General features: G+C 45.8%; 3 protein-coding genes across 5 annotated transcripts in view; 2 read left to right on the top strand and 1 right to left on the bottom strand.

Moving 5' to 3' along the window:
* PMEL (premelanosome protein) overlaps positions 1-22,573 on the bottom strand; it is a gene marked incomplete at its 3' end in the record, with an annotated part of 37,919 nt that overhangs the window by 7,134 nt on the left and 8,212 nt on the right. The gene's annotated exons all lie outside the window — the stretch shown is intronic.
* Positions 1,452-7,329, top strand: CDK2 (cyclin dependent kinase 2). Of its 2 annotated transcripts, XM_006093666.3 has the most exons (8): positions 1,452-1,804; positions 2,519-2,596; positions 2,706-2,826; positions 3,325-3,495; positions 4,447-4,548; positions 5,214-5,357; positions 5,661-5,864; positions 6,149-7,329. In XM_006093666.3, exons 1-8 carry the CDS (start codon positions 1,689-1,691, stop codon positions 6,251-6,253), a joined length of 1,041 nt encoding a protein of 346 aa, XP_006093728.1. In that variant the 5' UTR covers positions 1,452-1,688; the 3' UTR covers positions 6,254-7,329. The 2 variants fall into 2 exon arrangements, with proteins under 2 accessions (XP_006093728.1, XP_006093729.1); XM_006093667.3 differs by lacking the exon at positions 5,214-5,357.
* The window catches only part of RAB5B (RAB5B, member RAS oncogene family), an 18,199-nt gene continuing 4,150 nt past the window's right edge, over positions 8,525-22,573 (top strand). Inside the window, exons 1-3 of one of the 2 annotated variants that reach the window (XM_023758043.1) lie at positions 8,525-8,627; positions 20,017-20,279; positions 21,666-21,817. In XM_023758043.1, the coding sequence (XP_023613811.1) occupies positions 20,117-20,279; positions 21,666-21,817 (315 nt within the window). In that variant the 5' untranslated portion in view covers positions 8,525-8,627; positions 20,017-20,116. Of the gene's footprint in view, positions 8,628-20,016; positions 20,280-21,665; positions 21,818-22,573 lie in introns of those variants that run through there. The other variant, XR_002830476.1, reaches the window with a different exon arrangement.

Here is a 22,573-nt window from a genome sequence, read left to right as displayed (position 1 = left end):
CTCCTCAAGAGCCCGAGGGACATTCCAGATCCTCTCACCACTCCTCACCCCCACCTCCTGCTCCTGTCACGAGGCCCCAATCCTCCAGAGCCCTTTCATGTGATGCTCAGCTGAGACCCCTCTGCCTGTCTTTTCCATGCCCAGGACAAAAGCCTGGGCTGTGTTCACCCATCCCCACCCTACAGAGGTTTGATGGTGCCTCCTTACTCTTTTTACCCAATACCACATTCTCTTACTCCTCACTTTAATTACCTTATCCCAAGTGCCCGAGACATCACCTAAAAGAGCCTCCCACTCATCCCCCCCCCCCACCTTGGAGCCCCTGCCCCAGGGGGGCCTCAGAATTATGGCCACAAAGACCCCCCATTTTCTTGCCCTTCCAAGCAGATGGAATTACTCTCAGATTCAGTCCCAGATTCAGAGTTCAAGTGCGCATATCCTTACTAAATCAAATGAATGAGAGAAGCCTGAAGTGTTGCTGGTATCTCCCATTAGGAGGGGGAAAACCAGAGCAGGTGTGCAACCCCAAATGCACTTATTCATATCCACAAGCCCCACACTAACCTTCTGTGGCCCCCACAGCCAGAAGAGCACCCAGCACAGCCACATGGAGAAGGCATTTTAAAGGAACCATCCTGTCTTTCTTCCAGCAACCAAAGGCACCGAGGGGCTGGGACAAGCCCCTATATAAGAAAGGGGTACTCATTTGCATAGTCCTTCCTCCTCTCCCTCCAGGGGAGGTCTGGGAGGGGCAAGAGAACCGGAGAACTGACAGGGGATCCTGGTCCCTGGACACAGGTTCATTCTCATCTTGACTGAGAAAAAATTGGCTGAAGGGCAGCTGCATAACACGTACCCCACGTGCACAATTCATCACGGGAGATTAAATCAACCTGTTGTTCGAGTCGAACCTGGAGCCTCAAAAAGACTGAAACAGAGATCCTGCATCCAAAGAGAGAGAGAGAGAGAGAGAGAGAGAGAGAGAGAGAGAGAGAGAGACAGTATCAGGGTAGGCAGAAAGGCTGAGGCAGACTCCTCCGACACCCAGGAAACCCTTACGAGAGATTGCCAGCTTCCTGCTTTTCTTTATTTTTTTATTTATTTACTTAAATTTATTATTCAGGAGAGCCCATCCCAGTTTCCTGCTTTTCGATGGAGGCCCCAAGGCCAGGTGGCATTTAATCTTAGATCGATATATATTTTCCCTAAGGGTCGTGAAAACGGCGGGATCGGGAAATCCCTACAAACTCAGGACACGGGTGGGAAACTCGAGCCCAAGTCAGGTTAGTTTGGAAGGAGGTGTTCGGCCTCCGCACCGAGGCAGAAACTTGAAGCCTCTTCAGAACCAAACTTGCGCCCGGCTGGCTCATTAGCTGCGAGGGGCGCGGGGTCCGGCCCCCCGCTCTGCCGTTGGCCAATAGGAAGGGCCGGGGGCGGGGCCGGGGAAACGCGGGAAGGAGAGGCGGGGCCTCCGGCGGCGGTGGGAGACCGGAGGGAGGCGGCAACATTGTTTCAAGTTGGACAAATTGACAAGAGCGAGAGATAAGCCTGCGTTCCATCCGGACCTGGAGCCGCCGTGCCGGGCCCTGCTGCCCCCTCCTCCGCCCCGGAGAACCGGGGTCCGCTTTCTGCAGGGTTCCCAGGCCCCCGCCCCAGGGCCCGGCTGACCCGCCTCGCTCGAGCGCTTCATGGAGAACTTCCAAAAAGTGGAAAAGATCGGAGAGGGCACGTACGGAGTGGTGTACAAGGCCAAAAACAAGCTGACGGGAGAAGTGGTGGCGCTTAAGAAAATCCGCCTGGACACGTGAGTGGCCTCCGTCCCGGGGCTCCCACCTCGGGGACTCCTGCAGGGCCCCCGCCCCCACCCGCGGGCGGGTAGCCGTCGGGGACCGGAAGGTCGCGGGGAGGGACTTGTTTGAAGTGGAGAAGTGGGTGGAGGATGGTGGAGGGTTCCCCTCCAGAGACGGTAGGGTAGTGTCCCAGCCGTGGGAAACTCGCTCCCCGGAGCCCGGGGAAGCCCCCAAAAGTGCAGCCAGGGAGGCACAGGAAGGGGCAGGAGGCCTCTGAGTTGGGGTCCAGTCCTCCCCGTGGAGATGGGTTTTGTGGGGACCGGTGAAGAGCACTTTTCTGCATAAAGAGCCCCCCTCGCTGCCCCAGCCCCACCCTCATCTTAGAATTCTCTCCCTGTTTCAAAAGAATGGCAGTTGAGCCTCACTGGCCCCTCTAGGGAGGCTGGGTGCTGCTACTCCCTATTTTCCCTGTGACCTTCTCTCCCGCTTTACCAGGCGGCTTTACTCACCTGCCTTTGGGGGGGGGAAAGAAATAATGGCCTTCATATGTCCAAAAGCCACTCTCTGTCCCGGATGAATGAATGAATGAACTACAGCACACTTTCTCTCCTCTCACTTTACTAGGGGATGCTGGGGTGGTGTCTCCTCAGGGGGAAAAGAATGCCTGGGCTGGGAGAAAAGGAATATTTGTAACCACATTCCCATCTCTGTTTCCCAATCTCTCCAAGTGAGACAGAGGGTGTACCCAGTACTGCTATTCGAGAGATCTCTCTGCTTAAGGAGCTTAACCACCCAAATATTGTCAAGTAAGTATGTAAATGGGAGGTGCTTGGTAGCAAGGAGGATGCCTTCTGTCCTCTGTGTGGTCTGGCGGTTTCGCTCTCTCACCTCCATTCCTGGACCTCCCTTCCCTAGGCTGCTGGATGTCATCCACACAGAAAACAAACTCTACCTGGTTTTTGAGTTTCTGCACCAAGATCTCAAGAAATTCATGGATGCCTCTGCTCTTACTGGCATTCCTCTTCCCCTCATCAAGGTAATCCTTCTCATTAGATTCCTCCCCGACATGGTCGTGTCCTGTGGGGACCGAAGGCCAGGCAAATCAGACCGAATGAAGATTTGTGATATCGGTTTCCCAGCCCTCATCTCCCTACACACACACACACACCTTTCTTTTGTGGCTCTTTCACTGCTCATTATGCTTATTAACCCTAGGGCTGGGCAGGAGAATCAATGTTGAAACTCTAGTGAGTCAACATAACAGCTCCGGTAGAAGGTCAGATGAAACTCAGATAAATGGGACTTGAGGGCACTTGGTACATTCCTCCAAAAAAGTCCTCTTACCTGTTTGGTGGGAGAAATAGCCAGTGAGTCTCTATTTTCTGCATTACAGCTGGGTTGTTTACTCCCCAAACTACTTTCAATCTATCAACAAATGTTTATTCAGCACACATTTATAATCTAATACAGTAAAGGCTGTAGTAGAGCTTTGGAGGTGATAAAGAAACATAATTCTGTCTCTCTCCATTGTCAGAGCTATCTGTTCCAGCTGCTCCAGGGCCTAGCTTTCTGCCATTCTCACCGGGTCCTGCACCGAGATCTCAAACCTCAGAATCTGCTTATCAACACAGAGGGGGCCATCAAACTAGCAGACTTTGGACTAGCCAGAGCCTTTGGAGTCCCTGTTCGTACTTACACCCATGAGGTCAGTCCCTCTCCACATTTCTTCTCTGAACTTCCTGGGAGGTGTTAACAAGGACATTCAAAAAGTAACTAAAAATATTTGGACAGCAGTTTCTCTCACTAGAGCAGGGGTGGGGGACCTTTTTTTGGCAAGGGCCATTTGGATATTTATAACATCATTCAAGGGCTATACAAAATTACCAACTTAAAAATCAGCCTGCTAGCCCTAGCCAGTTTGGCTCAGTGGATAGAGCAGCGGCCCTCAGACTGAAGGGACCTGGGTTCAATTCCAGTCAAGGGCACGTACCTTGGTTGCAGGCTCCATCCCTGGTCCTGGTTGGGGTGCGTGCAGGAGGCAACCAATTGATGTGTCTCTTTCACATGGATGTTTCTTTCTGTCTCTCCCCGTCCCTTCCACTCTTTCTAAAAAATCAATGGAAAAATATCCTCAGGTGAGTATTAACAACAACAACAAAAAAATCAGTCTGCTAATCAAACATTTAATTAATGCACCCCTAATGCCTTGGCAGGGCCAGACCAAATGATTTCTCGGGCCTTATAAGGCCCACAGCTGGACATTCCCTACCTCCGCACTAGAGGGAGAGTATTTCTGACACCTCAAGAGGTCTTAGAGTATGCACAGAGTTCACACTGCAGGGCTAACTGGGTTTTGATAGGTACTAAGCCAGGCGAGCTGGATGGCACACCATTAAAATTATGACCACTACTCTCAATTTTTCCATGCTGGTCACAAATTGGGGGTTCAGAAAATATGGTCCCAGAGTCACGGGCTAGGCTCATTTTGGGCTAAGATGTATGTAGTCATTTTGCTGAGGGAAAACCAGAGGGAAGGGAAGGATGGAGGGAAATAAGCTGCTTGGTAAGAGGCGAGGAGTTAGAGTAGTGCTGGTGAACTGAGATGGAATCTCCATGCCCCATATACCAACCCTCCCCTTCCTACTCTTGTCCTCAGGTGGTGACCCTGTGGTACCGAGCACCTGAAATCCTTCTGGGCTGCAAATACTACTCCACAGCTGTGGACATCTGGAGCCTCGGCTGCATCTTTGCTGAGATGGTACAGACACATGCCTGAGTTCTACCCCGGCCCACTCCTCCCCATGTCAACAACAGAACTGTTTCTTGGCCCAGATCCATGGCCCTTCTATTATCACAGGGTTCTTTCTCTAGAGTAGCACTCAGGGGATGTGGGAAAAGGATAGGACTGTTGTTCCTGGTGTCAACCACAATGCTAGGATAGCCTCAAATAGCTTTAGCATCCTTGTACATCTCTGATCCCCAAGTTGAGCTAAATAATTTCTGTAGCTGCTTTCGCTTTAGTCTGCCTATATTTGGTAGCATGAGTTCCATTTAGTGCTTCCTTTGGCCTGGAGACCGTATTGTACGGTGTGAGGAATGCAGTGAAGCCACCTGTGTTCAGTTTATCCACATTTTTTACTTAAACTGCAAACTTAGCTCATGTCCCCACCCAACCTCTGGCTTTTGAGACTAAAGGATCCCTGAGGCCCAGCCTTAATATGTGAACTGTCGTCCCATTTAATACAATAATGGAGTGGGCTGAGTTTTTAAATCAAATCAATATGTTTTATGGTCCTTCATCTGGGTTGTAACCGGGGGCTTGGAGACCATTAGCCTATATATATAATGTGCATTTATCCCCCAGTGCATTACTTTACAATTGCCCATATTCCTCTCTCAATTCATCAAAAAATATTTGTTAAGCACCTAGTGTGTACCCAGCACCATGCTAAGTGCTGTGGGGAACACAGAAGAAATGGAAGACACAGTCTCTGCACGCTGTGCTCCTATCTAGAAGTGGCTGCATCACAAGGAGGGGGGATGACCGCAGTGTCTACCCCACACCCCGTGAGTGTCTTGGGATCCCTTTGCTACACGTCAGTGGCACCCCAGACATTCACCCCCTCCCAGACCCACCCAGCCTTGGGGATCTGCAAAACCATGGTTGGGGGAAGGAAGGAGGGGGCGAGGAGACAGATGAAGGGACTTTATTGTCTCAGGCTCTGTGTGACTGACCCCATGAAAGGCCCTGGGGAGGGAGTCATGGGGCCCTACTGACCTTCCACTGCCTGCGGGAACCTCCGTTATACAAGGGGCAGTTTTGACTGACGCCAATGTGGGTCTCGGCCTTTCCTCTTTCCCCATTTTCAGGTGACTCGCCGGGCCCTATTCCCTGGAGATTCTGAGATTGACCAACTCTTCCGGATCTTTCGGACTCTGGGGACCCCAGATGAGGTGGTTTGGCCAGGAGTTACTTCTATGCCTGATTATAAGCCAAGTTTCCCCAAGTGGGCCCGGCAAGATTTTAGTAAAGTTGTGCCTCCCCTGGATGAAGATGGACGGAGCTTATTATCGGTGAGAATGGGGGGTGGGCTCCCTTTCCTCTCATTGACTACCGTAGGGCAGGGTTTTTCCTGGAGGAAGGGAGGGTAAGCCCCTGGATTCAGTCTCAGTGTTTCCCTAGCTCCTGCTTCTGTCTTCCTGTTGGCATACCAACTGACCGGACAGATATAGGGGGGAGGGAAATGGGAACTCTGCCTTGGGTAAAATGCATTCTGGTTTCCCAAATTCTTGGAATACTTGCTGTCCACTAAGCCCGCTATCACATCACTGAAGTCAATATACATCTTTTCCTCCAGCAAATGCTGCACTACGACCCCAACAAACGGATTTCGGCAAAGGCAGCTCTGACTCACCCTTTCTTCCAGGATGTGACCAAGCCAGTACCCCATCTTCGACTCTGATGTCCTTCTCCAAGCCCCCGGTCTCACCCTCTCCTCCAGTGGGGGGCCTGATCTGGCTTGGCCTTGGGCTAAGGGTGTCCTCTGTCTTGTCTGGCTGCCTTAACACTCCTTACCTTCCTTCTTAGCCAGCCAACTCTGGGGATACAAGGGGTTGGAGGGGAAAAAATAAAAGGAAACTTCAGTATTAGATGCACTTAAGTCAGCCTCTACCAACCCTCCTTAGTCATTGCTAAGGAGAGCTGGTGTTTAAAAAAAAAAAAAGACTGACTCTTTCCTCTCCCCCCACATAGGATTTGCCATTCCAATCTCTGAAAGCCCCACAGTTATTATTTCCTGTGTTTGAGATGACAGAGGCCCCAAACCTCCTGCTGCCACTGTGTTTGTTAGGCCAATTGATGACAATTGGGTTTTGAAAACCAAGCAAAACAAAAACATAGAGAGGGGCCTGTTTTGAAAAATTAAGAAATAGATCCAACCAGTTTATACCCTAGTTTCAGTGTTTGCTCTCCCCTAATAGTCGGAGAGTCTCAGGACTCCCAGCCTCTGCAATCCTGTTGGGGCTACAGTAGAAATGATTGCCTCCAGTGCCCTTATCTGTCCCTCCTGTCCCTCCTCTAGGCAAGGGATGTCTGGGAGGCTCCGGGACAGGGATTATGCTTCACCGCGGCCTTATGAGGCAAGTGAAAGATATTTGGATTTTCCTCTTTTAAAATTCTTAGTTCTTCAGGTGGCAGGGCACATCTTCCTCTGAAGGCCACCCCCATAGGAGTGGAAGTAAAGATTAGACATCATTTTGAGAATACTGACACTTTTTTAGGGCTGTGAATGAGTGGGAGCACGGAGATAAAATATTTCTTTAAAAGAAGGATGAATAATTATATTTATATTTCAGGTTATAGTAGTTTTTTAGTGGGAGTGGGTGAATTTGTTGCCGTGTGCACCTTGGGGTTTTGTAATGCAAATGTTTAAAAAAAATATTGTTTTTCTTTTCTCTTATCTCTTGTCCTTGAGTATTCTTGCTATTAACATTATTTGTAATTCATTAAAAAAAGTTACTAGTGTTATAGTTTATCTTCCTTTACTTTTGTGTACTTATTTATTGAAAGAATGGTGTGAGAGAATATGAATGTGTATGTATGATAATTGGTTTCAGACCCCCACTTTTCCTCATCTCTCTGTGCAGGCCTACTCACCCCACCGCATTTTGACTTCTATGATGAAATTGGGATAGTGCCGAGGGTGGGCAAAGTGGGAATTATTGCCCTATTTTACAGCTGGAGAAACTGAAGCCTTCATATTTTCCCCACAAACCTGCATCTTCCCTTACTCCTTCCCTCCCCACTCCCACCCCCTCCCCCAACTCACATATAACCACAGACACATATACTGAGTTCTGGAATTTCAGTGTTAGGAAGGGCTTGAGAGCAGCAATATGATTGCAGGTGGGCTCCACGGAATTCACCTCGACACTGCATTTCCCAGTAAGCTCGTCATTTTTCCTTTTTGTTGCATATCACAAACACCAAAGTTTTCTAAATATACGTTATTCACCTTTATAATACGATTCATAATACTGTCAACTGTCTGGATGAAAAATTATTATGAAGGGGCTAAAGTCTCCCCAAGCTACCGGTTCGTGGGGCTGCCATTGTCTCCCCTCATTAAAGTCATCTCAGACCGCCCACCCTAAAATTCCCCGTACTCTAAGGCCCCACTAAAAGGAGGAAGCCCCGACTTCAAGGCTGCTTAAACCCCCAGGCTCCGGCTCCCACGGAGAGGTATTTCCCTTCACGCCCGCAAATTGGTCCTAGAGGGAGGGGCGCTCGTCAGTCCCTGCCAAATCCGGGGGGAGGGGCGAAGGTCAGAGGCTTCCTTCAACCCCGCCTTGCCTGCCATTCAAGTCCCGAACTTTCGCCGTACTGGTTAAAGTTTCCCTTCGGCCCGCCTCCGTCACTCACCTGATTAGATGTTTATGAGTCAAAAGGCGGGGTCATGAGGGTGTCAAGAGTTTATTGGTTGGTCTGTACGCCTGTCAACAGTGTACCGCCTCCTGTCTCGGGGAGCTCCCTCGTCAATGGCTCCTCACCCTGTCCATATTCAAGGTTTCCCTCTTCCTATTGGCCTGGGGACACGCCTGTCCGGTCCCAGGCTCGTCCTCGTTGGTGACAGCGCCGAAACAGGCCCGCCTTTCTCCGGAGGATTGGCGGAGCGGCGCACACAGAGCCCACCCTTGATGGTAGGCGTAATCGTGCTATTGGCCGGGGCCCCCGCCCCAGGGCGAGGAGGAGGAGGAGGGGCTGGAGGGTTTGGTTGAGCTGCGGCTGTTTGTCTGTTCGACACAGGCTTGGGCCCGACGGGGGAGACGGAGCCCCAGGTACCGGGCTGATGGAGCCCTGTAGGGTAGGGGCGGAGGCGCCCGGGAGAGGAGAGCAGCCTGGCCTGAGAGCAGAGGCGGGTCTGGGCCTCAGCGATGGGGTTAGAGCGGCCCGCTGGAGAGGGGAGAAGGGGGCCGGGCCCCGGCAGGCCTTATGGGGGCGCTGGGGAGGGGGCTAGGCGGGCTGGGAGCCCGAAGTTGGTGAGGCTGGGTTCTGCCGGCGGCGGGGCTGGGAGTGGGCACGCGAGGCCGCGGTCTGAGTGAGGGCAGGGCAGGCCTCATTGAGCAGCGCTGAGAGGGAGGAGCTGGAGGAAAGGCCGGGCAGCCGGTGAGGTAAGCCCATCTGCGGGGAGGTGAGGAGGGGTCAGCCCCAACGCCCGGCCCCGAGCGTCACCGGGGCTGGCGCTCTCGAGAGGTCTGATTGGAAGCGCCCAAGAAGGGTTCTGAGTTGGGTAGGAAGCCTTCTTTTTCCGGGAAAGTGACAATTATAACAATAGCGAGGGTGCCCCGGAGTGGAGCGGAGAGGAGGCTTTGGGTTCGGGAGGCCAGCGAAGGAAGCTTTCCTAACCGGGAAGGCTGAGGTAGTTGGGGAGCTGGACGCAGGGCCTGGCGTCACCGTGCAGCTTGTGGGGTCGCTCCAGGGTGGGCTGGAGGCTCTGGGGCTTGGGAGACCCACTCTCTTGTTCCCATTGAGTGTGGAGATGTGGTAACTGGAAGTTTTGGGTACTCCCAGGGTAGCCAATGAAAACCAACGTAATTTTTTATTTTTCCTGTGACTGTTGGCTGTTCCAAACTCAGACCCTACACTTTCCCTTGGCTTCAGCTGGAGAGTGCACGCTCTCTGTTTCTTCCTACCAGCCTCGGATGGTTTAGGGTGCAGTCCTTGTGCAAGAGCTGGGAAGTTGGATTGGGGGGATGTTTGCTTGTTTTCCCACGCAGTAATGTGGTCTGTGGTGGATACCATAGCTCTCACTTGGAAGTGGGGAATGAGCCAGCTCCTCTGCCCTGGAAAGGGGCTGAGGGATTCCCCAGCCCCCAGGAGAGCTTCCAACCATAGTTAGTGAAACTTTGTAAGACTTAGACTTGGTTGTTTCCTAGGCAGGTAATGATTAGGTGGAACCAACCCTGGAAATAAGAAGTGATATCACTTGAGGAAGGGATTTGGGGAAGAGAAATTCTGTTCCACCAGGTTGCCATCACCCCTGTTCTTTGTTTACTTCTTCAGGAGCCCCGGTTAGAAATAGCAAACAGCCCTGGCTGGTTTGGCTCAGTGGATAGAGCATCCGCCTGCGGGTTGAAGGGTCCCAGGTTCAATTCCAGTCAAGAGCATATGCCCGGGTTGCGGGCTGGGTGCCCAGTAGGGGGCGTGCAGGAGGCAGCCCATCAGTGATTCTTTCTCATCATTGATGTTTCTATTCCTCCCTCTCCCTTCCTCTCTGTAATCAATAAAAATATATTTAAAAAAAAATAGCAAACAGTAAGGCACTTGGGGAAAGGAGTGAGTAGAGAAAAGGAAGATGTATTTCTAAGGCACAGGAGTCCCCTCCTCCCATATGTTTTTAATGGTCTTCTGACCTTAGTCTCCCATAATGTGAAAAGTAATATGTACATATTTTTAAATATTCAAGCTGTACATAAGTTTAAAAAGTATAAATCCTCCCACACATAATCTCACCAATTACATTTCATCCAGGAAGGTAAGAGATAGCAGATGAGACTCATCTTGCTTTGCTTTGGGGAATGTGCCACCAAAGGCAATTTTGTTTTATGTTCCTACCAAACGCTGGTCTCGTTCTTTTCAGTTTCCCTTCTGGGATGATACTCTGTTATTTATTGTGCTCCTTTCACAGTTCTTCTTGTCTTGCGTCTATCAAATTCAGACAAGCAAAGAGCTGTACTCTGGGTTATCCCTCAACTTACACACACCCCAGTTGTGCGGTGGGTATCTTAGAAAATGCCCAGATAGATGGCCAAAACTTTTTTCTCTTTTATGAGCAGGGAAAAAACATGAAGGAGAATCATTTTGTTTGGGAGTACTATTGGCATCTCTGCTAAATGAGAAATTTGAGACTTCTATCTTCTTGTTCATGGTCTCTGCCTGTGTAGATTATATGACTGTCCCTTCATTATCCTAAGAGAAGATGATGGTTCTCCTAAGGGTCCCTTGTATCTTTCTATGAGAAGCTCCCAAGTTTCTCTAGATAAGAAATTGGCTGTCCTTTAAACCTAGCACAACTGGGACATTTCATACTACCTCCTTGTTGAATTTATCCTTACTGGCTTTAGAAGTCCTCTGATATGCCCAGCCTTTGTACAGAAACCTTGACTGTGTCCCCCAAGAGTTTTTATTTCCTCTCCGGCAAAGCCAGTCCTAGAGAAAATTGTAGGAGTTTGTATGTGTGTGTTTTAATCCTCTCTAGACTTCGCCGTGTTCTACATCCTGGTGATATCCTGTCCCTTTCTTTATATATTTCTGGGTCTTTTCTACCTTCCCCTTAATCAAAGCCGACCTTTAAGAAATGATCTGGAATTGCTTCATATTAAGGTGTAAGTAACCAATAGTCCCTTAAAGTATTAATCTTCCCAAGAGTTTTTGTTTCATAAGAAGGAGCTAAGGAGTGGAATTATCAATATAGAATTTCAAACATAAACCTTGAGTTACAAAAATTTACTTGGAGAAGGGGGCTTTCCTATTGCCCTTGAAGTCATACCTTATATCTTCTCTTACTTTGCCCATGAGCAAGATTGCTCTTCTATAGTTTGCTTGTTTGTGTGCACAGATAAGGATTTGACTTCTGAGGAGGCAGAGGGTAGGAGAAATAAGTGTATAGCTCCTATTCCTAAGGCATTCAGATTGGAAAGTAAACAAAGTGTAAGACAGTGACTTAAGGAAATGCAACAGCTCTCTAGGAGGAAGGATACCTTAAAACCCTACACAGTACACTCCCACTTCCCAAGAGTATTTTAGGAAAGATTTAGTCATTGACTGAATAGTAACTAAGCTGAGTAAGGAGCCACCCGTGTGAGCAGTCTGTGCAGATTTCTGAACCAGGCTGTAGCTTCTGTTTAAGGACCGTGGGTACCTTTTCAGTGTCCTCAAGCTCTGTGGTGGTATGAGTATTTGTGTGTGTGTTGTTTTTGTTAATCCTCACCCGAGGAGATAATGGCCCAAAGTTTTTTGAACATTAATATCAACTGAAAATTCAGGGAATTTTCTTATTTAGCCATAGTTGCTTCAGTGTTAGGGTGGGAGGGCCACAGGTTCGGTGTGATTAGGCCATTTGAGGCATAGTAACGGGTGACAGGAAAAGCAGTTAGCCCATATGAGTTGCAACAGTACCTTGTGGGTTGGGTCCCTAGGGGGCCCTCCATCCAAGGGAGATCACAAAGCAGCCAGGGAGAGAATTGGTTCTCTGAGGCTGATTAAAAACTTTTCCAACTGGAAATAAGTAAGAAGCTATCCAGATGGCATGGAAGGGGAGGAGTTAATGGAGGGAGGAAGCAGGATTGCTTTGGCCTTAATATAAGGAGCATTTAATGAACATCTACTAGGGATCAGGTATTGTGCTCTGCTCTGGAGATTCAAAATAACATAAAAAGTAGTCACACTTTTTGAGAAGTACATAGTTTAAACTAATATGACATAATAAATGCTGTGATAGTAATACAGTCTTAATACTGTGTGACCCCAGAGGAAGCAGTGATGAATACTGCTGGGGTGAGAGGGTAATTATGCAATTTCATAGAGAAGGTGACATTTGAGCTGGGCTTTAAAAAATACATTAGAAGTTTGCTAGGCAGGCAAGGTGTGAAAGGGCATTCCAATCTTTCCTAGGTCAATAGTAGGGAGTTTGTACTATCATGCTGATAAGAGAGAAGTATGCTTTTTGCCTCTTAGGAAAATATAAGGGAAAGAGAGGGGGAAGTGGAAGGACTCTCTCATTCAAGCCAGTGATTCACTGGTTAACATTAGATCAACACAATGAAAGAGCTGAGCCAAATGGTGGAGCTCTCGGTTCAAGATGTTTGTAATTTGGAATCTAAATAAAGTTTGCAAGTTGAAGGTTTTTACTGGCTTCTGCCCTATCTTCCATATTCAATAAATCTCTCCCATTAATCCCAAGGCCCACTGAATTCTGCAAAAGTTACCACTTCTTTCCCTATCACCTTCCATTAAATTGTTTCTTTCAGCTGTCCTGGCAGGCGTTGGTCAAGACCTTCTAGAAAGGCATAATAATGAGTCCTTTTGTCAGAAGGATGTGGGACTGGATCCCAGTACGCAGGGAAAGCCCAGGTCTTCCTAACATTTAGTCCCAAAGGAAGTACTTACCTAAAATGAATAGAGGCAGAAATTCTATCCAATCTCAGCTCTTGTTCCTGTCCTGGTGCCCTCTTCAGAGTTCAGTATCTATTGCTTCCCTAGGAGGTATAGTGGTATAATAGTAGCAAGAGTACCTGACTGGGAGTACCTGTTAGAGAAGATTTGCTACTAAACAGCTGTGTGACAGCTGATAGCTGTCTGTATGGTAACACCAGGCAAGGTGATTAATTTTATGTGCCTTGGTTTCCTCACCTATAAAATACAGAGACTGGGCTAGATGACCTCTAGATTGCTTCTTACCTGGCAAACTGACTTTACACGGCTGACATTTGGGAATGGGCTAGCTAGACTCTAGTGGCTATATACTTGGAACTCAGTCTCTGTAGATAGGTGAGAGGCTTCATATGTAGTAGGCATATGCTACCAAGTGGAAGGAACTCAAAGCTACCAAGTGGAAGGAAGCCAAAGGAAGAGTTGTGTTCTAGCTGGGATCAGCTGGCTGAGAAAGCCTTCCTATTCATACTTTCCTGCACTGGTGGGAGAGCTGCCCATCTAAAAAGAACTTGCCCCTTTATCCTCCCTCTTTCCCCTCTCCCAGTGGGCTGTTGCCAGGGTCAAGCCTCAGTCCTCCCTAGTTGATGGTCATCTGATAAGTCATTCTTGTGGAGCTGCACTTCTAAGGGAAGTTAAATCTGGTTTCTTCTCTTCTGAACTGAAAGGGTTGAAAGGAAAATCTCCTTCCTCCCTCTTTATTTTTGTCTCAGGTCTGGAAGTAATAATCATCACACTACTTGACTGGTTGGCTGTGGTTTATTGTTTACCTTTGAATGGATCATTTGCCCACTATCAACTCTTAGCAAAAAAGTCACTACCAGAATAGTGAAGTCAATTGAATCTTACAGATATTATTTCATTTTTGTACCCCTGATTTTTTGAGAGTGTAGCTAGCTATTGCATAAAAAAAGCCATGATGCCCTTATAAATACGTTGGGATTAAAGATCAAAGCATAGCGATGGACAGCCCATCAATTCCTGTGAACAGGGAAGGAGGACATATTGAGGGTGACACATTGGGGTGGGAGGTAGTCTTTTATAACCCACTGGTTACTGATCTCTGATAAGCCAAGGTTGCTTAGTAGCAAGAAAGTTTGCTGATTGTGTGTCTGAGCTCTGGTTTGACTTACTGTCTGTGGGGGTTATTGACCAGGGCTTTGCAACCTGAGTATGTCTGTGACTGTTTCCTATCTTCATTCTTCCCCAACTCCCTACTGTTTCCCAAGCCTACAGTGATGTGTCTGCCCATGAGAATTCAGTCTACTCTAATTTCCATGTTTTAATTTTGTAGAATAGTAACATTAAGGCTTAGTGTTCTGCCCCTTAGATCATATGTTTTAAAATAGATAAAAAGGTAGACCAGCTGGGTATGGCTCAGCAGTTGAGCATCCATCCGGAAACTAAGCTCACCGGTTCAACTCCCAGTCAGGGCATATGCCTGAATTGGGGGCTCAAACCCAGTAGGGGGCATGCAGGAGGCAGCTGATCAATGATTCTCATCATTGATGTTTCTATCTCTCCCTCTCCCTTCCTCTCTGAAATCCATAAAAAAAAATTTTTTTTTAAAGGTAAAGGAATAAGTTGAAGATTCTAGTAACTTTTCCTGTTGTTTCTTTAGAGTACTGTATAATATATGCCCTGGCTGAGTGGCTAAGTTGATTGGAGTGTCATCCCATACACCAAAAAGTTGCAGGTTTGATCCCCAGTCAGGGCATGTATGGGAGGTAACCGATCAATGTTTCTCCCTTCCTCTTTCTCTAAAAATCAATAAAAATATATTATCAGGTGAGGATTTAAAAAAGAGTATAGTCTAATGTCACACCTAAAGGAAACTTGATCAGTTTATTATCTGCAGTTATTTTTATTTTTGTTTTTTTGTTTTCATCTTTTTTTTTTAAAATATATTTTATTGATTTTTTACAGAGAGGAACCCATTAACCCCAGCCTCCCCCCCCCCCACAGTTATTTTTTTTTTAATGTAGTTATTTTTCTATTGTGTCATCTGTTTTCAAATTTAAAGTGTAGAGTTTTATGATGACCTAGCCTCTTTTCCTATGAAACAATGTATATGAACCACATAAATAGGTTTTTAAAAATAATTTATCCTGCCCATCCGGCATGGCTCAGTGGTTGAGTGTTAACCTGTATACCAGGAGGTCATAGTTGAATTCCCGGTCAGGGCACATGCCCGGGTTGCAGGCTTGATCCCCAGTAGGGGGCATGCAGGAGGCAGCCGATCAATGATTTTCTCTCACCATTGATGTTTCTCTCTCTCTCCCTTCCTCTCTAAAATCAATAAAAATATATTTAAAAAGATAATAACTCATCCTCACAGAAGTTGAGTAACCCTAAGAGAAACAAATTTCTTAAATGTACCCAGAACTTTGGATTCAAATCCTGCTCTTTGCTACTCTCCCCTCTCCCCTGTTCATCCTTATAGATAAGGAAGCTGAGGCTCAGAAAGGCAAAAGAGAGTGAGTAGCCTAAGATCACAGTGGGTTAACTGAGAAAGAGAATAAAATTCAGGCTTGCACAATAACAAAGCCCTTACCACTACATGGGACTGTGTCTGTCTAGTTTGGCTTTCAGTTTTCATAACTTTAGTAGCAGGATTGGAGAATCCTCTAATCCCTATACTCAGTCCTCATCTTAATTCCATCTAGGAGTGAAATTAACTATGGCCTATAGGCTGGCCAGAGACTAGACTTCCTTCCATCCCCTACTACCCCATCTTTCAGTGTCAGGCCTCTCTAAAGCAGTGTTTTTAAAATTATTTTGATCACGACTCACTTTTTTAAAAAAAGGCATTTTACATCAAAATTCAGTGTGTGTACATATACAAGAGACATTTTTACAACATGATTCTTTTTTGTTGTTTTTGCTATTAATCCTCACCTGAGGATATTTTTTCCCATTGATTTTTTTAGAGAGAGTAGAAAGGAGGGAGGGGGTGGTGAGAGAGGGAAACATCAATTGGTTGCTGTCAGCGCACACCCTGACTGGGACAGGGATCAGACCTGCAACTCAGGTATTCCCAGTTGACTGGGAATCAAACCAAAGACCCTTTAATGCAGTGGTTCTCAACCTTCTGGCCCTTTAAATACAGTTCCTCATGTTGTGACCCAACCATAAAATTATTTTCGTTGCTACTTCATAACTATAATGTTGCTACTGTTATGAATCGTAATGTAAATATCTGATATGCAGGATGGTCTTAGGCGACCCCTGGGAAAGGGTCGTTCGACCGCCAAAGGGGTCGCGACCCACAGGTTGAGAACCGCTGCTTTAATGTGTGGCCAACACTCTAACCACTGAGAAACACAGGCCAGGGCACAACATGATTCTTATGCTTACTGTTTGTAGTTACGCTTAATTTTCTTTTTAATATACTTATCATCATCCACCAAGTGATTTCACGGCCACTATTGGCTTATAGCCTCAGTTTGAGAAACTAAAGGTTTGAGGGTGAAAACAGCTAAAGAACTATAACATTGGTTAAGAAGCTAATTAATACTGGTTCTTGCACTACAGAATTTTGGGTTTCATGGACCAATTAATTTTAATTGTTTTTTCCCCCCAAGTAATTATATTTAGAAAGTTTACTACTGCCTGTCACCATAAATTTTTTAAGCATTAAAAAAAAACAAACCCACCCAAACAGTTGTTTAGGAAGTTTTTAAAAAATATATTTCCTGTTAAAAAAGAATTATGTAGAATGAAAAAAATCTGAATCCTTCACATACCATTTTCCTCATTCCCACTCTCTTCCAAGGTAACCACTGTTAACAAATGGATGTGTATCTTTCCATACTTTTTTCTGTGCAGAATTGTCTTTTTTACAGAAATAGGATCCAACCACATGTTTTAGTCTACAGCATATTTTTTACTTCACAATAGATTTTAGAGGTTTTTTCATATATATATATATGTATATATATATGAGAGAAAATTAATTCTAAGAAATTATAAATCTTGTTATAAAGGATATATTCAAGTTTAATAAATTTAGCTTTATGAAAAACATGCTATATTGTCTTTATTTTTATCATTTCATCATAGACCAGTGAAAACTTAATAAAAAAATGGCATATGTGAATCTGGATTCTTAGGATACACTGGCCTAAGAGACTATAGAATACCTAGTAGGATCAGAGTAATTTGTTCCATTCCTCTGTCTTACTCTAATATACTTTTCTAAGTTCTCACTTCTATCTCGTTCCTCTTCCAATTTTCTCTTTATAGTTTTTTGTGGGGTTTTTTTGTTGTTTGTTTTTTTGTTGTTTTTTTTTTAGAGAGAGAGAGAAACATTGATTTGCTGTTCCCACTTATTCATTGGTTGATTCTTGTATGTGCCCTGACTAGGGATCAACCCCGCAACCTTGACATATCAGGAAGATGCTCCAGCCAACTCGGCCAGCCAGCCAGAGCCGACACTTTCTTTTTTCTCTCTCTCTTTTATGTTATGGTTGCTTTTTAGGAATATATTGATAACCAATTCTGAATTATACCTTAGTATATTAAATTGATCTTTTCTGTGAATTAGGGCCACTCAGTAGCAAAACTATCTCATTTATTAACACTATGCAAAATAAATCTTTCACTTAGTCCTTATAGCCACTCTATGAGGTAGGCATTTTTTCCATTTTATAAAAGTAGAAGGTAAGACTTGAGCAGAACATATTTTTTTCTTTCTTTTTAAAATTGAATTTAGAGAGAGAGGAATGGAAAGAGAGAGAGAGAGAGAAACTCTATTTGTTCCACTTATTTATGCATTCATTGGTTTCTTCTTATATGTGCCCTGAGGGGATCAAACCTGCAACCTTGGCTTATGGGGACAATGCTCTAACCAACTGAGCTACCTGGCCAAGGCCAGAAAATTTTTCTTGATGTCATATTAATAATGATTAGTAACTTAATAATCATTTGAGCACTTTAGGTCAAACACTTACCCAAATTCTTTATGTGTGTTATCTCATTGAATCCTCACAACCTTAGGAAGTAGGTCCTCATAAGGCTGTTACCCATTCTACAGATGAGAAAAGGAGTACACTAATAAGATTTAGTAACTGGCCCAAAGTTGCACAGCTAATAAGCAGAACTGTAAAATAAACCCAGTGAATTGGACTCCACAGCCACAGAATTGGACTCTGCACTGCCTCCTGTATGATTTTTCTGTCTTTACTGGGATTGCAGAGATTTTAACCCTGATTTGACTTCAAAACAACTTGCTATAGTGACAAAATGTTTCCCCACATATACTGTAGAGTATGATGATTGTGGAGTCACTAGAGAAGGGAAAAATTATTCAAACTGGAGAAGGGAAAAATTAATTTGAACAAGCAGAGTACAACCCAAGCAATGCTTAATTTTTAGAAGTTTTGCATGCTCTAATCATACTAACGTCTTCTTTGAATGCCTTAGTTTCTTTCCCCCTCAGAGTCAGATTGATGAAGTATTCAGGTTTGCATGATTAGCCTCCTGAAGCCCTACTTCTCTCTCTGCCTCCTCCAGCACCAGCTTTCCTAGCCTCTTGGAAGGAAGGTAGAGAAGGCTCGATTGGCTACCTCCTGTACACCTCAAGTTTATTCTTTCATCAAATATTTATTGCTTGAAGACTTACTCTTACACCATCCCCTGGAGATTCCTGCATGTGTTTAGAAGGTATACCTTCTTTCTCTGTCTCTAATTTGGAGGACTACAGCTGTTAGGCCCTTTTAGTATGGAGGGTAATCTAATCCCTAAGCACTAGGAAGACAGCTGCAAGTTGAGAGCAGGTCAAGCCTACTGACTCTTAGACTTAAGAAACTTTCAGACATGGAGAGGTGGCAGAAGCAAAATGAAAGAGTTGATGTTTCTCTACTCACCTTTGACATAAATGTGTAGATTTTCTGGCAATTGGACCTTGGTTAGATTTTCAGAAATATCAAGAAGACTGGTCATATATGAAGGATACAGAACCAGAAGATAGCCCTCCACTATTAGGAGGATTGACATTCCCACACCACTAGAATGAATCCCTTCTTTTGAAAGCTAGAAAAAAGCAGAGCAGGAGGAAGAAAAAGGACAGCCCCAAGCCCTAGCTGGTATGGTTCCGTTGGTTGAGTGTTGTCCTGTGCACCAAAAAGTCGCTAGTTTAATTCCCTGTTAGGGTACATGCCAGGGTTGCAGGCTCGATCCCCAGTAGGGGGTGTACAAGAGGTAGCCAATCGATATTTCTCTCTCACATCAATGTTTCTCTCTCCCAACGATGTTTCTCCCTTTCCCTCCCTCCCTCTCTAAAATCAATTTTAAAAAAAGAAAGAAAAACACTAACAAACAAAAAATAAAGTCAATAAAAACATTTTTTAAAAAAAGGACAGCCCCAGGAAACCAGGGAGATACTGAGGATCTACGGTACTTGTAGGTGGATCTAGATGTTCTTCAGGCCAACAAAAAGTTGATCAATTTGCTATTCTTTAAAGACATGGTGAGAAATTAATGGAAGTAGTAAAGACTTCTACACAGTTTTCAGTCTCCATTTTGGCTCCGTTGGCACTTGGGGATTATGTAGTAGTGTAAACTCTACTTCAGATGCACTTCTTATTTTATTGTTCTCCGCTCTTACCACTGAGTGTCAGCTGCCTGGTTACACTCAGTGGTGTAACCAAACGGTGGATGATTATAAGATCACTAGAGGCCCGGTGTACGAAATTCGTGCACAGGTAGGGTCCCTAGGCCTGGTCAGCAATCAGGGCCAATTGGGGCCTTCCGGCTGCCAGCCAGGACCTTCCTTCCCCAGCTGCCGGCTAGGGCCTTCCTTCGTTCCACGCCACCCCCTGGTGGTCAGTGCATGTCATAGTGATCGATCAAACTCCTGGCCTCCTGGTCTAACTCCCGAGGGGACACTTTGCATATTAGCCTTTTATATATATAGATAGATAGGAGCAAAGAAATGAAGAGATTCTATCCTTTGTCTAAAAAGTGATTGTAACTATAATGGGTCTGTTTTAATTTTACCCGATTTTTTTCTTACAGGACTGTTGAAGCCTGGAAGTCCCCTCCCCTCCCCCCTCCCCCCTTTGCCGCTTTGTGGCATTCCCCTCCCTCCACCCTCTCCCACTCTGAAAATCTAGCCATGACTAGCAGAAGCACAGCCAGGCCCAATGGGCAGCCCCAGGCCAGCAAAATATGCCAGTTCAAATTGGTCCTGTTGGGTGAATCTGCAGTGGGAAAGTCTAGCCTGGTGTTACGTTTTGTCAAAGGACAATTCCATGAGTACCAGGAGAGCACCATTGGAGGTGAGTATCTCAGGGAAAGAAAAGGTTCAATGCTTAGTAAGGCTTTTGAAGGGAGATCTAGGGACCTAACTGAAGCTGGCCGTTTTAGCTCCCTGGAATGGAAATCCTTTATAAAACAGAAAGAAAGAAAAAGCCATAATGCCAAAAAGCAGGTATATATTCATCTTCTTGCTTTCTACAAGAAAGAAGATTGACCTTAGCTCACCAATAAAACCACTAATTTTTATCTGTCTCCCTCCCCCTATTCTCATCTGAATCCCAGTCAAGTTCAGCTGAGTGTCATCTTGAGCAGGGGTGGTTTGGAGCAGATTCATAATCAGAGATGCACACCAGAATCATCTGGGGAACATTTTCATCCTATGCATGCTTGGGCCCTACCCTAGATCTACTGATTAGTGTTGAAGGCGGTAGGGGTGTAGGCATATATGTATGTGCATTCTGATGCACATATCTGATAAAATAGAGGCTGGAATTAAATATGAAAGATAAGGCCATTTGCCTTTCCCACATTTGCTACCTTCTCCCTGCCACTACCTCAAAAGTAGGTTGCTAATTCAATAAAAGATCACTTATGAGAACTCCATGTTACTATTTCCCCGCCTGTACTAGTCACCTTGAAAATGTGGTATTCTTGCCCTAGCCGGCTTGGCTCAGTGGATAGAGCGTCGGCCTGCGGACCAAAGGGTCCCCAGTTCAATTCCGGGCACATACCTCAGGCCCTGGTTGAGGCGCGTGCAGGAGGCGTGTGCAGGAGGCAACCAATCAATGTGTTTCTCTTACATTGATGTTTCTTCCCTGTCTTTCCTTCTCTCTTGCACTCTCTCTAAAAGATCAATGGAAAAATATCCTCGAGTGAGGATTAACAAAATATAAATAAATAAAATGTTCTTTAAAAAAAAAGAAAATGTGGTGGTCTTAGGCTAGCAGAAAATTATAGGAAAAGTAACAGACAAATAACATTGATAAAGGTGGGACCTCCCATCAAACTTTAAAATCTTCTAATCAGTTATTTTTTTTTCTTCTCTATTCAGTTCTTGATGTGAGTTTTATCTGAAGCTTATTATCTCTGTCATTATCTCTTATTTTGGTTAGAAGAGGGATGACTCTGGTGTAAGTGCCAGTTCTTTCTGTCCCTCATACTTTATTTATGATGTGCACCCACTCCTTAGATGAGAGAAACTTCTGCAGGAAGGACTTAGCCAAGCATGGTCTTGTGGTCTTACTCCTGGTTCCAGGAATATATATAAAGAGAACACTAAACCTTTTCCTGTAGCTGAATTGCCCAAGTCATGACTGGTCTTAGGCTGAGAGTGGAGATATTTTGAAGGGGTGTGGAATGTTCCCATTCATCCTCTCACAACTGCTTCTCCATTCTCTTATCCATAGCGGCCTTCCTCACCCAGTCCGTTTGCCTAGATGACACAACAGTCAAGTTTGAGATCTGGGACACAGCAGGGCAGGAGCGATACCATAGCTTGGCCCCCATGTACTACAGAGGTGCCCAAGCTGCAATTGTGGTGTATGACATTACTAATCAGGTAAGTGGGCTGAGAGGGTGATCCTTGCTTTCACTTATAGGAATTAAATTAGGTGGGGGAGAGAAAACAAGTTCTCAAAATAACAAAATTATGCTTCCAAGTGCTAAGAAGACAAAGGTAATACATTATCAGAGACTAGAGGCCCTGTGCATGAAATTCGTGCACTGGGTGAGGGGGTCCCCCAGCCTGGCCTGTGCCCTCTCACAGTGCGGGAGCCCCTAGACCAGGGGTGGGCAAACTTTTTGACTCGAGGGCCACAATGGGTTCTTAAACTGGACCGGAGGGCCGGAACAAAAGCATGGATGGAGTGTTTGTGTGAACTAATATAAATTCAAAGTAAACATCATTACATAAAAGGGTACGGTCTTTTTTTTTTTTTTTTTAGTTTTATTCATTTCAAACGGGCCGGATCCGGCCCGCGGGTCGTAGTTTGCCCACGGCTGCCCTAGACCTATCGCCCCAAAGAGGTAGGCCCCACCCACCCATCCAGGGCTCCTCGATGGATTGCCCCAAAGAGGTAGGACGGAGCCAGGGGTCCTGCCTCTGCGCCGCATAGGGCCGTGGGACCCCCAGGCCTGGCCACATGGAGTGGCCACTGGGCCCCGCCTCCGCACATGCAGCGTCAAGTCCCCGCCCACCCACACTCGCCTGCTGAGCATGCAGCCTCCTAGTGATGGATTGTGGGATTGTGACGGCATGAGGGCATCACAGAGTGAGGGCGTAACGACCACCTAGGCCAGTAGTCGGCAAAACTGC

This window comes from Myotis lucifugus, unplaced genomic scaffold (assembly GCF_000147115.1).
Source record: "Myotis lucifugus unplaced genomic scaffold, Myoluc2.0 scaffold_119, whole genome shotgun sequence".
Taxonomy (NCBI): Eukaryota; Metazoa; Chordata; class Mammalia; order Chiroptera; family Vespertilionidae; genus Myotis; species Myotis lucifugus.
The sequence above is the reverse complement of the archived record's forward strand: the minus strand, read 5'-3'. Positions and strand labels throughout refer to the sequence as shown.